Raw genomic sequence first — 19,150 nt, forward strand, 5'->3', positions numbered from 1 at the left:
ATCTACTGCAGATAGCTGAAATCATCTAACCATTATCTACTGTAAATAGCTGATGTCATCTACCTGCTATCTACTGAAGATAGCTGATGTCATCTACCTGCTATCTACTGCAGATAGCTGATGTCATCTACCTGTTATCTACTGTAAATAGCTGATGTCATCTACCTGCTATCTACTGAAGATAGCTGATGTCATCTACCTGCTATCTACTGCAGATAGCTGATGTCATCTACCTGCTATCTACTGAAGACAGCTGATGTCATCTACCTACTATCTACTGAAGACAGCTGATGTCATCTGCCTGCTATCTACTGAAGACAGCTGATGTCATCTACCTGCTATCTACTGAAGACAGCTGATGTCGTCTACCTGCTATCTACTGAAGATAGCTGATGTCATCTACCTGCTATCTACTGCAGATAGCTGATGTCATCTACCTGTTATCTACTGTAAATAGCTGATGTCATCTACCTGCTATCTACTGAAGATAGCTGATGTCATCTACCTACTATCTACTGCAGATAGCTGATGTCATCTGCCTGTTATCTACTGTAAATAGCTGATGTCATCTACCTGCTATCTACTGAAGATAGCTGATGTCATCTACCTGCTATCTACTGAAGACAGCTGATGTCATCTACCTGCTATCTACTGAAGATAGCTGATGTCATCTACCTGCTATCTACTGCAGATAGCTGATGTCATCTACCTGTTATCTACTGTAAATAGCTGATGTCATCTACCTGCTATCTACTGAAGACAGCTGATGTCATCTACCTACTATCTACTGAAGACAGCTGATGTCATCTACCTGCTATCTACTGAAGACAGCTGATGTCATCTACCTGATATCTACTGAAGACAGCTGATGTCATCTACCTGCTATCTACTGCAGATAGCTGATGTCATCTACCTGCTATCTACTGTAGAGAGCTAATGTCATCTACCTGTTATCTACTGAAGACAGCTGATGTCATCTACCTGCTAAGATCATCTACCTGAACTGAAGACAGCTGATGTCATCTACCTACTATCTACTGAAGACAGCTGATGTCATCTGCCTGCTATCTACTGAAGACAGCTGATGTCATCTACCTGCTATCTACTGAAGACAGCTGATGTCATCTACCTGCTATCTACTGCAGATAGCTGATGTCATCTACCTGCTATCTACTGTAGAGAGCTAATGTCATCTACCTGTTATCTACTGAAGACAGCTGATGTCATCTACCTGCTAAGATAGATGATATCATCTACCTGCTATCTACTGAAGACAGCTGATGTCATCTACCTGCTATCTACTGAAGACAGCTGATGTCATCTACCTGCTATCTACTGAAGACAGCTGATGTCATCTACCTGCTATCTACTGAAGATAGCTGATGTCATCTACCTGCTATCTACTGGAGACAGCTGATGTCATCTACCTGCTATCTACTGAAGACAGCTGATGTCATCTACCTGCTATCTACTGAAGATAGCTGATGTCATCTACCTGCTATCTACTGAAGATAGCTGATATCATCTATCTGCTATCTACTGAAGACAGCTGATGTCATCTTCCTGCTATCTACTGAAGACAGCTGATGTCATCTACCTGCTATCTACTGCAGATAGCTGATGTCATTTACCCGTTATCTACTGTAAATAGCTGATGTCATCTACCTGCTATCTACAGAAGATAGCTGATGTCATCTACCTGCTATCTACTGCAGATAGCTGATGTCATTTACCTGTTATCTACTGTAAATAGCTGATGTCATCTACCTGCTAAGATAGATGATATCATCTACCTGCTATCTACTGAAGACAGCTGATGTCATCTACCTGCTATCTACTGTAGATAGCTGATGTCATCTACCTGCTATCTACTGAAGACAGCTGATGTCATCTACCTGCTATCTACTGCAGATAGCTGATGTCATTTACCCGTTATCTACTGTAAATAGCTGATGTCATCTACCTGCTATCTACTGAAGATAGCTGATGTCATCTACCTGCTATCTACTGCAGATAGCTGATGTCATCTACCTGTTATCTACTGTAAATAGCCGATGTCATCTACCTGCTAAGATAGATGATATCATCTACCTGCTATCTACTGAAGACAGCTGATGTCATCTACCTGCTATCTACTGAAGACAGCTGATGTCATCTACCTGCTATCTACTGCAGATAGCTGATGTCATTTACCCGTTATCTACTGTAAATAGCTGATGTCATCTACCTGCTATCTACTGAAGATAGCTGATGTCATCTACCTGCTATCTACTGCAGATAGCTGATGTCATCTACCTGTTATCTACTGTAAATAGCTGATGTCATCTACCTGCTAAGATAGATGATATCATCTACCTGCTATCTACTGAAGATAGCTGATGTCATCTACCTGCTATCTACTGAAGACAGCTGATGTCATCTATCTGCTATCTACTGAAGACAGCTGATGTCATCTACCTGCTATCTACTGAAGACAGCTGATGTCATCTACCTGCTATCTACTGCAGACAGCTGATGTCATCTACCTGCTATCTACTGCAGATAGCTGATGTCATCTACCTGTTATCTACTGTAAATAGCTGATGTCATCTACCTGCTATCTACTGAAGATAGCTGATGTCATCTACCTGCTATCTACTGCAAACAGCTGATGTCATCTACCTGCTATCTACTGAAGACAGCTGATGTCATCTATCTGCTATCTACTGAAGACAGCTGATGTCCTCTATCTGCTATCTACTGAAGACAGCTGATGTCATCTACCTGCTATCTACTGAAGACAGCTGATGTCATCTACCTGCTATCTACTGCAGATAGCTGATGTCATCTACCTGTTATCTACTGTAAATAGCTGATGTCATCTACCTGCTAAGATAGATGATATCATCTACCTGCTATCTACTGAAGATAGCTGATGTCATCTACCTGCTATCTACTGAAGACAGCTGATGTCATCTATCTGCTATCTACTGAAGACAGCTGATGTCATCTACCTGCTATCTACTGAAGACAGCTGATGTCATCTACCTGCTATCTACTGCAGATAGCTGATGTCATCTACCTGCTATCTACTGTAAATAGCTGATGTCATCTACCTGCTATCTACTGAAGATAGCTGATGTCATCTACCTGCTATCTACTGCAGACAGCTGATGTCATCTACCTGCTATCTACTGAAGACAGCTGATGTCATCTATCTGCTATCTACTGAAGACAGCTGATGTCATCTATCTGCTATCTACTGAAGACAGCTGATGTCATCTACCTGCTATCTACTGAAGACAGCTGATGTCATCTACCTGCTATCTACTGCAGATAGCTGATGTCATTTACCCGTTATCTACTGTAAATAGCTGATGTCATCTACCTGCTATCTACTGAAGATAGCTGATTTCATCTACCTGCTACCTACTGTAGATAGCTGATGTCATCTACCTGCTATCTACTGAAGATAGCTGATGTCATCTACCTGCTTTAATTAAATAGTAGGCCTAGATAGCAGATAGATGACTGAGGAAGTATGCGGCCACAGGGCAATAGTTTGAGGGAATATTTTTTAATTTTCTGGAAGAATATACACTTATAGCTGAAAGATAACAGTCGACAGCTATCTACAATGTGATACAATGAATTCAAACATGATATTAGCTATCAACATGCATGACGTAGATGAAAATTTAGGATCAAAATCTTCCAATTTTTGAGGGGATTTGGGTGGGAGGTGCACTCCGTGTACGAGTGATTTGAGCACTTCCAAACTAGGGGTCTTTTTGTGACATATTTAGTTGCCAAAATAGGACTTCAGATGACAGAAGCTTTCAAGGGTCATTCACGTCTTTCAGTGAAAAAATGGGATTTATTGGTGAGAAATTTGTCCTATTTCAGAGAAATCCTACAAAATATTAATCTTGTAAAGGTATAACAGAAACATAGTAGGGTCATTTAGGTGATGGGGTCATTAGGTGACAAATGTTTTAAAAACATGGGGTCTTTTAGTGACAAGTTGTAAAAACATTTGGGTCTTTTAGTGACAGTGACAGCTGGAATAGGAACTATTTTAGGTGGTACATGGCTGGTACCATACTGCATGACTCGGCACCTCACTTCAATGACAACATACAGCAGCAGCATTATACAGCATGCGAGTAGGACCAATATCACCACAATACATACCCAAACCATACACCCCCACCATCCTGGAAGTTCAATTTCTTTCTGCAACCATAATGGGCTGCTGCAACCATAATGGGCTGCAATTATAATACCCCTAACCGTTAGCGGTTAGAGTTTAGGATTAGGGTTATCATAGTGCGGCCCATTATTATGGTTGCAGAAAATAAATGTGTGTCCTGGAAAGAGACACAATTAACTAAATTGACAAAAAGATAAGACACTGTTTGTATAAGCTTGTAAGTCGGACCAAGATCACTCCTCCCCCCCCCCTCCACACACACACACACCCACCCCCTCATAAAGTCCTGGAAAGACACAACTGGGATACTTGATTTATATCATATATTTCTTTATTGCTTATACACACAAAAAACCCAACAAGACATTATAAGTTATTGTAAGTAGTGCTGCATGGTAGATGCCCTGTTCACTAATTCAAGATAATTCATGTGTACCATGAAGATAATAATAATATTCATGTGTACCATGAATATAACAAAGACACAAATCAACATAACAATATATTTAGCATGATAACAAACAATAATGATCTGTTCCAATTTCCAATTGAAATCCATTCACTCCCTATATGCCGTAGAAGTGACATCATAATCAAATTAACTACCACAGCAATAGATGAATACAATTTTTGAATAGACCGCCCTGCACAACAAGCAGATTGCACTAATCACCTGTGTATGTCAGCAAACATAGATTGAATACAATACTGCTCTTTTCAAAGATACTTATCTTACAGGTGCGAGTGATCAGCCTTTCTTTGACATCTATAATTCAATGCATTGGTACCGCGTGAACGTTGTAGTTCAGGGCGGTATAGTCAAAATTGGATTCATCTATTGCTATGGTAGTTTATCTGATTAACCACGTCACTTCTACGGCGTATAGAAGACATGCCCATAATTTTCCACACAGGGTTGTAGGTTTCAAAAGTAACACAAAATTGAATCCAACCAGTGACTGTTCATACACGGTCCCTGATCCAACTCACTTGAAAGATCAATTAATATTTTCATTAGGTATGCAAAGTCATGTGTTGATTGTACAGCTGATAGTACAATTTTGTAGCTGTGTTCATTCTAATGAAATTTTTACTGTAGGTAAATGAGGTTTTATGAGGAATTGGGCAGAATGTATGAGAAATGGACAAAAATGTGAAAATGTTGACAGTTCCTCATCAAATTCTCATCATGATGAGGTGATATAGATAATAGAGCATGTCTTCAATGTCACATAGAGTGTTTTTTGTATACTGACAGCTCATTAATTTCTTATCATTATTCAATTGTATGAGAATGTCAATCAAACTTATATAATGATAAGAAATTAATGGGCTGGTTATATAAAAACACTACGGGCCAGTTTCTCACAGAATGGCTAGTGGTCAGGCTTCCTAAGCCATCAGGCTTAAGTCCAATTAGTCCTATATACCAGTGCTTACAATTTCACATCATACATCACCCAGAAAGATGATTTTGAAAGGAGGTACTTTCTGAAAGTGCATAAATTGGACTTAACCCCCTATTAATGCACTGTTTAGGGTTAATTGGGGAGCACCCCCGGCACAGACACTTTAAACTAACTGAGTACATTTTGAATTGAAATATTAAGGCACATGTCATTTTGGTTCACTTTGTGCGACAATGGAGAACCTATTCCTGAATGGGTCACAACTTGAGGTAACCATAAAGGCATCAAGGAAGATCAATTCAAACTAATACCACCAACTCTAACCCAACCTCACTGGGGACATAATGAAAATTTCAGATGCAAAAACTGATATTTATAATATTTTTTATTTATTTATTTTAATTGGCAATTTCAAACATAAAAAAAAAAATAACAATGTATGATTGTATGTGCTACTTTTAATGATAGTTTCAAAAATATACCTTGGATTTTTTGAAGTAGGGTGTCAATTTAAAGCTAGCATTATTTGGTAGATGTTGGTGGACTTATTAACTCAAGAAGTTTGAAAATGGCATTTATCGGCTTGCATCTGAACCCTTCACATGTATACAATTAATTTCCTGCTACATACTGGCTATTCGCCAGCGAAGTGTTACGTGTAATCCGTTTATCACATGTCAATTGGATCACGCTTTTGAGTTCTTCACCACGATCGAAATGATCGCAACACAAAAGTCTATGATTTGTACTGCCAAATCCAAAAGGTGTGTGATCCAGTTACCAGAAAGTTATGCAACCACTTCGCTGGCGAATATAGTCTCCCAGTCTCTTGCTGGTGACCGAGCACCAACAGACAAGGACAACAACTGATTGTAATGTGTCTCATCTGTAGTTGAGAGTTACGCCATCTTGGATTTCGCAGTGGCAAACTCGAATTACACACATATAACCAACCATATTTTGAAGGGTGTGTACACATGTAGAAAGGCGCATTGTCTGTACACTGGAGACGCACCGCGTAAATGCACCAATTCAAATCTGCCACTGCGAAGTCCAACATGGCGTTACTCTCAACTTGAGGCAAAAAACGCTATAGTTCCTTAAACTGTCTGTAATCTTGTGTCTTCAGGGCTCTCACACAGATACATCTTCTTCCTCAGCGTGTTAAACACCGATGCTGTTTGCTTGTTCCCTTCTTCATCTACAAAAGTACTCATGTTCTTATTAACCATAGTCAGCAAAGTCAGTATGTCATACTTTGTACCTGCCTTCCGGATGGTCTCAACGAGTGACCCAATGTACCATGATCCTTCTGTAGTATGACGGTATGCTACATGACCTGGTACAGTAGCATAACCAAGGATAAAATCCGATTCATTTGGTATTGTTTCTTTCTCTGTAAGACCATCATGCTCTAGTGAAGAGCCTTGTCTCTTGATGCCTAGACATGACTCGAAGATGAACAGCTTTGGCTTCCCTGATAACGTCCTACAGATGTCGGCTGTGAAGAGTTGCGTCAGTTTCAAGATGGGAATGGACGTGCCATCGCAGCCGTAAAGTTTACTGTTAGCTCCATGTGTTAATACGCAGCATACAAAACAGTCAAACTTGGAGTGGTCTGTTCGCCGTTTTGAATCCAGGATGTCATACATAGCAGATTGCTTCAGGTTGGTGCGTACTTCAACCTTGTAATTGAGACCTTCAAATAGCTGCTTCAGATTTTCTGAAATTATAAAGGTAGATTTCATTTAAGTTGATTACTTTAAATGACTCCCACCTCCTGTCTACTCTTAGGGGGCTGTCATTTTCTTTGGAAGGGGGGTCATGAATATGTAGGTGACCAGAGTCATTTTTTGTGACTCCCCCTCCCCATAGCAGGCTGAAATTTGATTATGACCCCTCTATCTCCGACTGATAATTTTAAAGAATTTTTGTTTTTACTATCCTCTATCATGTTATAGGGCAGGTACTATTAGTTATTAGGTGAAGCGGAGGTATAGTGCAGGGAAATTATCGTGCGCTGAAGTGTCATACTGGGTGAAGCCGAACACTTCGCGCACGATCATTTCCCGTACCATACCTCCGCTGAACCTAATAACTAATTTATCATACCACTAAGTCATTCTAAATATTGAAATAATTACGTTTTTAAACATTTTAATTGCTGCTAAATAGAAAAAAAAATATTACAGAAAAATAGATAACTGTTCCGCGTATTACAGATTGCGTGCATTTTACGCGCCCGGTTTACGCATATCGCCTTTATACGCGTACCTCGCCGTACACGCATATCGGGCTTGCAAAATACGCTCTCACTGACTAGATATAAAGCGTAAAATACGCACTCACTGACTAGATACGAAAATATATCAGGTTAGCGGTGTTCTTTGATGTTTCCCTTAGTGGTATGATAAAATATTTTATCATAATGGATATCAGCTGTTGCACCGCATATCCACTTCTCAAAATATTAGACCCATCTATCGTTTATTCTGTAATTTTACTTTGCAATACCATAACCTGGTATTTGGTAATCATATCTGCACTATTTACAAATCTGATGCTTCAACAGTATATCAAATGTCTCTTATGGTAGGCATTCCAGAAGGTTTACATCCAAGCTCAGCTAGAAATTGACAAGTGTATGGCTGTCATTTGGAACAACTTGGTCTTAGAGTTTATGTTCACTGATGAAGTTAACTGTGATGAATGTACGAACACATCCATTTACGCTCACCTGCATCCCGATCAGATCCATGTCTATCCTTGAATTCAGGATCCTTTAGTCTCCTTGCTTTCCCGAAATCTACATTATTGATGATAACACATATACCATGGGGTTTGTTCCTCATGTGATAATGCCGAACCTGATATGATGCCCCAAGAGTGGCTGCAGATGAAGATTTTGGCATGGATCCCACTGTTCCTGATCTTGTGGATGTTCCTGATATGAATAAAGGGTTAGGGTAAAAGCTTAGGGTTACATTTTTAATATGGTGTATTCCAGGGGCTATAATCAGCCCATGCCCATAACAAACAATTGATATTATGACAATAACAATGCATACATAAAAGTATAGTAAGAATCTCAGCGTTAGTACAAGGTGTAAATGTTAGGTTGTTTCAAAACGTTAGAAAATTCTGATTAATTAGTTGTTAATTGATTTAAATAAGCATTCAAGCAGCATTCTAATTCAGTTGGTGTGTCTTGTCAAGAATACATGCAATTTGATTGGTTTTCACCTATACAAGATGTCACGATAGTGGATAGTCATATAAGACAGTGAGCGCGCCTACGTTGCGACACGTAACCGTGGCGGCATGCATGTAGATTCTCACTGATCGCGCGATACTGTGTTCGCCTAATACATGTGCGCGAAATAAGAACGCGATTCGGCGGCTTAGATGTTCGCAACAGTTTCGTTCATTTAAAACAACGGGGATGTACTTCCAAAAGTAACTTGATTTTTTCTGGAAAAAAAGCACTTTTACTTATAAAAAAAAAGAATGAGAATAAAAGATAGGATTTTGTCTTTTGCCTTTTGTCTTTTCCAATATCGTGTCATAATGGATGGGCTGGCCAATATTTTTATCGTAGTGGATACCGGCTGCACCGGCATTGGCCAGCCCATCCATTATGACACAATATTGGATAGGCAAAAGACAAAATTCTATCTTTTATTCTCTAATTGATGGTCGATCATAAGATCAAACACATTTGGTTCCTTATTTTGGTGCCTTATACTGGTTTCATACTTTCTGCCACTTGCCGCTGAGCAGTGTGACACTTCATCATGCCACTTGCAGTGTCTGTAAGCGGAGCAGCACTAAAGCCAATGTTGCCACTCAGCATTGCCAAAAAACTTATTTATATATTCTCATACACAGCCCTCGAATTAAGGATCTGAAAGGGCACGGCAACTTTTTTAGGGCAAGTTGAAAATTGCCTTGGATTTTCACTGAAAAGGCAAGGCAGCATGGCAGTTTGTAATATTTCAAGAGGGCATCATGGCAACTGTTGAAAATTTGAGAAGGGCACAAGACAATTTTTCAAAAGTGAAGAAAACACACACAAACTTAGATAGATGATTTTATAATGAAGGGGCAGGGCTGGGGCACAGACAGCAACTTCATTAGAGGGCACGGCAAGTGACTGCCTTGGGTAAAGAACATATTTTGAGGGCATTACGGCAGTGGGGATGGGCAGCCACGGCAAAATGTCATGGGTGCCGTGGGTTAATTCGAGGGCTGCTCATACATCCGAGTTGACTTGAATTGAACTCCTAACGAACCTGCCGCTTGCGCAAAGCTGTGGAGTGATCAATATATTGGCTTGTCACTGGCCACCGCTAGTGTTTTTGGTGTGACTGGGCAGTGAAGCAATGTCAGAGCAGCAAAGCGGCAAGAAAGTATGAAACCAGCGTTAGGTTAAGTTAGTGTAAGTGTGTGTGTGAACAAGATCAGTGTTAACTAACACCAACCTTAATGTTAAGAATTTACCACTGATAAAGTGTCAGTTCTAAAGCAAATATGCTATTTAGACTGTACGTGTGAACAATTATCGGTGTCAGCAATGCTGAAAACAGGGTTCTAACAGCCCAATATATGCATTACTCCAATATGTATGGAAGTGCCCTTTGTGGGTTGGTTTCACTGGTTTTACCCGAAAACTATAGCATATCTTCTCCTGTCATAGGGCCCTATTGTAGCACTTTTGTGGGAACGATTAATATCTTTCCCATTTTTCCTCTGATATGAACCCCTAGTGTTGCACTTTAAAGGGCATAATTCACATACATTGTAACATTTTGGAAATATGCGGCTTTTATATACATACCTTGCAATTCATGGGTCTCGGCATGAAGTTCTCCAGAAATTACTTCACCAGTTTCCATAGGAACATCTACAATAAATATAAAAGAAAACTGTCAGCTACACTCTGCATCACCATTGTTGAATGTAAGATTATTACTACACATTGGGGTCATGCACTCACTAATATGTGCAGATGACGTCAAACTCCCAATGTTATGATTCTTTTGCCTTTCTTGCCCCTGTGCCAGCATACATGTATGCATGATTCTGTTCTTCCACACTCACATTTCTGTTCTATCAATTTCCTCCTAATAGAATTTGTTTTCTTAGGTTTTTTAAATCCAAAGCTAATTTAATTCCGCTACATTCAATTTGCCTGAAACACAATATTATTATACTAATTTCCCTGTTCTCTAAGCCTCCTTTAAATAAATGTTGACATTTATATAGCGCCTTTCACATGTATCAAAGCGCTTTACATTTATTCCGCCGTCGTTAGAATATGTCAGCTGCCATACAATGCCCAAGGCATGCTCATACCTTTAGGCGGTGCTCAATGGACAATATCCATAACAGCTCCCCATTTCACCCCTGGGTAGAGAGAGGCAAGTGAGGTAAAGTGCCTTGCCCAAGTGCACAACACGATGGCACCGCCAGGGCTCGAACTCGCAACCCTCCGATTGCGAGGTAGAGCCTGTACTGCTGCGCCACCGTGCCCAACCTTTTCATTATTTCATTCCAAATCAGTTAAATAAACCTCACTACTCATGAACACATCTGTCCAGGCCTCAAACTTTGGAATTGGGACCAATTTTAGAAACCTTAACCAAAATTTTAAAAATAACCCCAAAATGACAACTAGATGACCTCTGACCCCAAATTCATTGGTACCTGTGAGGAATCCTGGCATTGGAATCACTCCACAAAGATTTCCTCATTTCATGGCACCAGCGTTCGAAATAGGGCCGGTCATCCGGCCATTGGCCTGTAACTTTTTGGTCTGGCCGGTAACTTTTCTGACTGGCATCTAGTTGCCGGCCCGGCTGGCCGGGAACTTTTTAAGGTCAAGCCCGGCTGGCCTGTAACTTTTTGAGGCATATTTCGAACACTGGGCACAGGCATTTCCACCAACTTACCTTGCCCTCCTCCCGATCCTGTTGACATGGTCGCCATATCTGCATCTTCACCTGAAGAGGTAAAATAATTAATTTCACAGTTTTAGCATATACTGCATGCATCACATAGCTTAATTATATCCCTTAGTTCAATCTAACTGGGTTTAAAAGTTATAACTCCATATGCAGTCTGTGCTATTTTCAACTCATTAATTGGGCATAATAATATTGCAGAATCTAGTCTTTTCTCCCCACATAGGAGTAATAGTAAGGATAGGGGGAAGACTATATTGTGGAATTACACCATCCATTTTTAATGGTTAATTACTACAATTATTGTAAGCATGCACTCTAAAAAAACCAAGTGTGTGGCCGGCTGTGGACAAAGCGGTTCACATGTTGAGGGAACACTGTATGTCCCTTCAGCGTAATCAAAGTGTAGCACCAATGACACAGGAGGGGGGCAGTGCAGGAAAGATATTACAACCGGGTATGACTTGGCCCAGTGACACAAGGCCAAAGGTTTCTCCATTTGCCTTTTTTTAATAAGGCCCCAATTTTCATCTACCCCTGTACGCAGTTAGTTCTCGGCAACCTTGGTGATAATAGGGAGGTTTTAGGCTTACCTGATAACTCATGACCTGCATCTGTAGTAAAAAAATATAAAAGTTTCAATGATTACTTTCATGTAAGACACTTGAACGACTTTACTGTTATAATATTGCTGAAAGACAAAATGCGCAGTATATACAGTGGTAAACTGCATGACCGTAAATGACATTAAAGGGGTCAGTCTCAAAAGGGGTTCAGGCTTGATGCCCTCTGTTGTAAAAAATGATTTCATCTTCTGGTCTTATGCATTGATCTGCTTGCTATAAAACATTGCAGTAAATTAATACAAACTTGATCAAAGTTTCTAAAACTATCGACATGTAATAATTTGATTTATTTATTGTGCAACATGCATGAGTGAAAGACATGCACCGCCACCTGATACATTAGTTTATATGATAATGATAATTACCATATTTATTATGTTGGCATTTGGTCTGTATGCACAAAACAAGTTCACCAGGTCTTTAGACCTGGCCTATGTAGTTTATAGTATTACAGCCTTTTTGCATTTAATACCTTCTCTATTATTGCAGATCCTGTTACATTAAATACATGAACAGCTTAATATATTATGTAAGTTGAACTTTTGGACTTTGCTATGAGTAAACTTGAGGAAAAGAAAAGATTAAAGGGATCCCTGCCTAAGTCTAACCTCTATAGTTAGACCAGGCCTAACTTTAGACCTGGTCTAAATTGTTTGTGTATACATACCTTGTTGTTTTTAAACTGTTAAAATATAAAGAACCAAATTAACCCCCTGATCACTACCTGCCGATCTAAAATTGCCTCTGATTGGTCAATTACATGATATCTTCACTTTAATCACCAATCAGAATGGAGCTTTGCAAATAATTCACCCCAACTTTTTTGTGTGGTGAAATTATTCTAACAATGTTGCTGATTGGTCCAATTGATAATGAAAACTGTTTTGTCCAAACTGTAATATCATGATTATTTTTGGGATAATTTGTAGAATCAAATTTCTCTCTTACCTTGTTGAAGATGAGATGAAGCTAGAAAAGGTTTTGCTCCTGAGGATGAAAGTGGACTGACAGATGACATTTCTACATCTGCAACAGAAAGATGAGACAAATACTATAGAGGTTGTGCATAAACGGTTCCAAAAAAGTAAGCCCCCCAGACATTTTAGTATAATCCAAAAACGGCTTGATCAATTCTCTTGTTTTAAAGTTAGGAAGGTAGACTGATTAGTCATGCATCAAGTGCGTGGGTTTTTGTTGCTACTTTTTAGCATCTTCATTGCAAACTGCAGCCATTTATGAAATTTTAGGCCAAAAAAGTTGCATTTTTCTACATAGGCCTTTTATGCTTCAATTTGTGTTTGACAATTATTTCCCTTTAAGTGAGTAATTTAATCAAAAAGAAGCATAATTTAATTTAACTAAATTTAAGCTTTTCCTGATTTAGGTGTCACACATTCAAAAACAGTTTTTATGGTTCAGTGAATAAATTAAAATGAATGCTGCTGCAGCTTATTAATGTCTTTCAAAAAATGAATAGGCCTTCCTTCATGTGAGATGGCTTTCAAGCATCGTTCTTCTCTGCTGTTGGTCAAGCTGGTTTCCCGCATGCTGCAGGATTTGCTGCAAAGTTCTTTAAGGTGGTGTTGTCCCTCACTTGTCCGCTTGTAACAAGTTAAGTCTTAATAACGGCCACCCATATAAATGTTTTTTTGACCATTCAAAGAATGACCACAATGAAACAAGTGTATAGGGATCCAGCATAAAAGATCTAAATCTGTTGATCCATTGGTTAAATTAATCAATGAACACAAGATTTATCATTGAAGTTAGTTGTTCCTTCCTAATAAATTTAATTAGAATGAAATGCTTGTTAAATTTACGCATTTTAATGCATAAAAAAAGCCAATTTAGAAAAGTGCAACCTTTATTGATGAATACAATTTCATGAAGGGCTATATGATTACTCACTGAACCATAAACATGTTTGAAATGTAACTAGAAATGTCACAGTTTGCGTCGAATGGGATGCCTCCACCCTGATGACCCCAAAATGACCTTGCAATGACCCCTTGGTGACCCTCAAATGATCTTCCAAAAATTTGGCTCTAAATGTTGAGTGTACCCATCAAGTTTCATGCCCATATGACAAATTTTATTAATTTGACCTCAGATGACCCCTTGGTGACCCCGAAATGACCTTCCAAAAATTTGGCTCTAAATGTTGTCTGTACCCACCAAGTTTCAAGCCCATACGACCAATTTTATTAATTTGACCTCAGATGACCCCTTGGTGACCCCGGATGACCCCATCATGACCTTCCAGAAATTTGGTTCTAAATGTTGACTGTACCCACCAAGTTTCAAGCCCATATGACAATTTTTAGTAATTTGACCTCAGATGACCCCTTGGTGACCCCGGATGACCCCAAAATGACCTTCCAAAAATTTGGCTCTAAATGTTGACTATACCCACCAAGTTTCATGCCCATAGGATTTGAACTGTCCATATGAGACCAAATTTACAAGTTGACCTCAAATGACCTTTGACCTCAGTATATGACCTTGAACCCCACCCAAAAAAAAGTATCCAGGGTTTCTGACCATGACCAACCTATCCTGAAAATCTGAAGTCAATCCTCCCATCCATGCCCGAGATACAGCATCCGGACGGACGGAAGCACGGAAGGACGGAAGCTCGGAAGCTCGGACATTGCAAAAACAGTATGCCTCGCGGTGGAGGCATAAAAATTAATTCATGAACATCTTAACTTAAGTTATTTTAATAAAAAACAAAAAAAAATATATAGAAACGTTCCTTTTTTATTAATTTTCTTCAAATGAAAGATGTATGAAACCAAAGGTCATGCATAAAAAGCCTATGTAGAAAAGTGCAACTTTTATTTGGCCGAAAATTTTATAAATGGCTGTATTTCTCAGTGAAGATGATAAAAGATAACAACAAAACCCCGTTCACTTGATGCATTACTAATCAGCCTATGTTCCAAACTTTAAAACAAGAGAATTGAGCAAGCGGCCGTTTTTGGATTATACCAAAAATTCTTAGGGGGGACTTATTTTTTTGGAACCGTTTATGATGTATCATACCGTAAATATGGCGGACTACTCAAATGCATTCAACAAAAGCATGATTGCAATCTACCGTGACAGTTCGTCTCACATACATAACAAATGCACTACAATCAAATAGGTTGATGACAACATTTGATTGAATGGACTGCACTGCGCCATGATTACGGTGAAGGACACCGGTTCAATTCCTTTGTTTGGAGTCAATCAATAATTTCACGCACAACCTCTATATTTTAAAAAGTACTATTTGTAAACTTATGATATCATATTTTTTTTAAAAGAGTAATTACAATAAATAAAATAAATAATGGAAATAATAAACACAATTCAACTGAAGCTTTTGATAGCAATTTATGTCCACAAATATATGGTTGAATTCAGAAACCAGGGATGCAAGTGGCCCGACGTGATTTTGCAGGAAAAGCCTGAAAAGCGCATAAATTAAGGCTATAAAGCCACAAAACGGGCTGAAAATAAATAAAAGTGCATAAATTTGGAGTAACAAAAAGCAGGAATTCCTGCAAAAGCAGGAAAACTTGCATCCCTGAGAAACTCTTCCACTCAAATTATAGGTTTTGTTTTGGGCTGTTTTTCTTGGCATTTGTCTCTGCAGAACAGCAGGAACATGCTGTGGAAAAGTATTTGTCTCTGTGGAAAAGTATTTATCTGTGGAAAACATTGCAGAACATTTTACCACCTGTGAAAAATTTGCCGCTGCATCTGTTGCGTCGAGAAAATACCTGTGCGACATTGACCTCAGCCTAAAATCAAACCAAATCATAATCTGGGGCCATGCAGCAAAATTAGTGTGATATCCTAGCTTGTTGTTGTTATAGGACTGCTGATCAGCAAAATCTTAATTCTGTCCAAATCGAAGTTACAACTTTTAGTGACCATCCACCATGAATGGGCCAAAACGAATAGAAAAAAAATATTTTGAGAAAATGACACTCCAATGTGTTAGAAAGTGAATACTATCTAGTCCACTTCTGGTGGACTCACGATAACTTGTCAATTACGTTCTTGTTATATACAATGTTGAATGTTCCTACCTGATGTAGCACCATGGGCTACTGTCTGTTCAGAGTCACACACTGTTTCATACCTTCTTGATCCTCCTATGTCTGGTTCGACAACCTCTTTCACTTTACACTGATCTACAAGGAGAAAACATCATTTGGTACATTAGAAAAGAAATTATAATGACAACATCAACTAGGTATAGTATATTATAGTCTGTATATCTACCTCGATCACCGGCACTAGCTTTGAAGTTCAGCATGTGCTGCCTTGGCTTAGCGTTGTTTCTTGCGTGTATATATATGCAGCATGTTGATCGCGCACGTAAAAGTATGTATACGCACCAAGTAATGCTGAGCTAACACAGAACATGCTGAACTTGACTCAAGGTAGATACATTGTATACATACTATATAGTTGGCTTGAATGTGAATATTATTTAAATCTGGAAATGCTAAAATAATTTTAACATTTTGATAGTTACAAACCAAGAATCGATGTCCATATACTTATTACAGTGTCATCATAAGCAAGAGATGTGAGAGAAAGATTGTGGGAAAACAGATAGCAGTGCACAACATAACATATGAAGCACTATAAATTTTCATAGACCAATATATTTGTTAGAAATATAATCTATACTTTAGTGTAAATTATACATAAGTGACAAAAAAAGAAACCCTGTTCTACAGGCCTGACCAAATTAAAAAATGACTAAATTTGTGGTATGCATGTACAATCAGCCGGGGTTTTTTTGGCCATAAGTGGCCGGATCAAGTTTAAGAGAAATTGCTGGTCAATTCAGCAATTGCAACTTATTTACAGATTTTGGTGATTTTTAGATTCATTTGCTTAAAAAAAAAGACGACAACAAACCAACCCTACTTGAAAGGTCCGTCTACTCCTAGAACACAGTTGTGTTGTTTTTCATCACCTAATATAATAAAGCAAAAAAAAAAACTTACACGGCAAAAGACGCAGACAAACCTCGCTGATATCAGGTCTTTCATTTCTATCCGCATCCCAGCAACTTGTCATAAGAGATCGTAACACATCTGGACAATCTAAAGGTACTATTGGTCTTTCTCCTTCACCCACTGCCTTCATAACTTGATAATTACCCTTATGTTCCGCATATGGTATACCCATAGTAACTATTTCCCACGCTACGATACCGAATGAAAAAATATCAGATTTGGGTGATCTTTGCTGATGTTGTGCTACTTCTGGGGCCATCCAGTTACAAGTGCCCTTTCCTTGTGTCTTTTGGGTTGTTTCCAGATGAGTTGCTAACCCTAAATCTCCTAACTTTAGGGTGTAATCATCCATGATCAAAAAATTTAACGATTTCACATCGCGGTGACTCAGCTTTAAAGTTTTGAAGTACTGGAGAGCGCAAGCCGCTTCATAGATCCACTTCCACACACATTCTTTGGTTAGTCTTTGGTTGTTTTTTCTACAATCGTCCAAGAAGTTCCGCAAGTCTCCTCTCTCAGCATACTCCATAATGATAAACACATCATGCTCATTTTGTTTCCAAACTCCATAGAATTTGATAATGTGTTTGTGCTCCGTCTTTTGCATGATTTTGATTTCCGAATCATCTATTGATCGAGATGGGACTTTCTTTGCAGCAACTGGAATCTTCTGCCCAAGCTGGCCTGTATAGGTTGCACGCCACACTTGTGACTGACCTCCTTTACCAATGACATTGTGGAGTTCAATGGATGATGCTGGTAGAATGTGAGATAATTGTCTGTCAAGTCTTGGGGCTGATGCCATCATGCAGTCTCACAAACAACTTGTGTCTTACATTGTTGTCAAACAACCAATTGTTTCGCTGTCATGTCCTCGCTGCTTCTTCTTCTTTAAATTACGGCTCAACACTCCAGGTGGATAAAGGCAAGTCGGAAATTGTGTGTGCGCTTGTGCTTTGATGCTTTTTTTACTGGAAGTGGTTCTGTAGTTGATGCTTAAATGCTTGGGGATCTACTATGCTGAATCTGTCAGAGTTTGGGTATAAAAGAGTACTTGAAAAAGTCTTTTGATGAGTGTAGCTCTATGAAGGATTTGGTGTGTGATCTCCTGGTGGAGTGCTTGACCGGGTGCAGCAGCGTTCGAACTGGTATGGATAAGTAATCCTCATAGGCCTTTTGGTAGACAGTCAGGTGAGCAATTTTTCTCCTCTCGTCAAGTGTTCTCCTTAGGTTGGTAAGCATGGATGGAACTTGACAGCAGACTGACTTGTATAAATAACCAACTTGTCAGCTACCAGGAAATGGTTAGCTCTTTCAGCTACTTACACCCGATTCATAATACATGTATGATATGTGCCAGCTATGATACAAAAACATAATATGTCGTAGTCCATGCAGATTTCAGGAAACATACATGTATAATAACTTCCTGATAATACCAATTCTGCCCTGGGAATCTGCCCAGCAACAGACAAAATCTACCAACTTCTTTGTACAAAAGTCACAGGTTATACAAAAATACCAAGATATATATTGTAACAAAGAAATAAATCATTCAGGTTAACCAAACTGATATTCCTTATTACAATTTGAGGGTACCATATAAATTTCTGGAATTGGTCCAATCTCTGCAAAGCTATTGCATTATAGTTTATTTTTAGCAATGAGTGTTTCTATTATTAAAAATCAAGTTTTAAATTAAAAAGACATATATATTTGTGTGCTTTTGTAAACTTTGATTTTCTATCCCTTGCATAGTTAAACCCTAATAATAATCTTCAGTTCTATTCAAATATTCATTCATTCAATTACAAATAGATAATTCAGATACATGGTATTCTAGATGCCATGCCATTGACCTTGTAATATTTTTATCCCGATTAAGTTGTAAATTCACCGATGTGTGACCTTTGCACATGTTGCACCTGACTTA

General features: G+C 38.8%; 1 protein-coding gene across 2 annotated transcripts; it reads right to left on the reverse strand.

Annotated features, from left to right (window-relative positions):
- Positions 1 to 5,418: 5,418 nt before the first annotated feature.
- Positions 5,419 to 18,398, reverse strand: LOC140168387 (uncharacterized). Of its 2 annotated transcripts, XM_072191764.1 has the most exons (8): positions 17,206 to 18,398; positions 16,273 to 16,377; positions 13,139 to 13,216; positions 12,158 to 12,178; positions 11,553 to 11,603; positions 10,439 to 10,504; positions 8,339 to 8,545; positions 5,419 to 7,324 (listed from the first exon to the last, which is right to left on the reverse strand). In XM_072191764.1, the coding sequence occupies exons 1-8, from the start codon at positions 18,023 to 18,025 to the stop codon at positions 6,702 to 6,704; spliced, it is 1,971 nt and encodes a 656-aa protein (XP_072047865.1). In that variant the 5' UTR covers positions 18,026 to 18,398; the 3' UTR covers positions 5,419 to 6,701. The 2 variants fall into 2 exon arrangements, with proteins under 2 accessions (XP_072047865.1, XP_072047866.1); XM_072191765.1 differs by lacking the exon at positions 12,158 to 12,178.
- Positions 18,399 to 19,150: the final 752 nt, after the last annotated feature.

Source organism: Amphiura filiformis, chromosome 13 (genome assembly GCF_039555335.1).
Source record: "Amphiura filiformis chromosome 13, Afil_fr2py, whole genome shotgun sequence".
Classification (NCBI taxonomy): Eukaryota; Metazoa; Echinodermata; class Ophiuroidea; order Amphilepidida; family Amphiuridae; genus Amphiura; species Amphiura filiformis.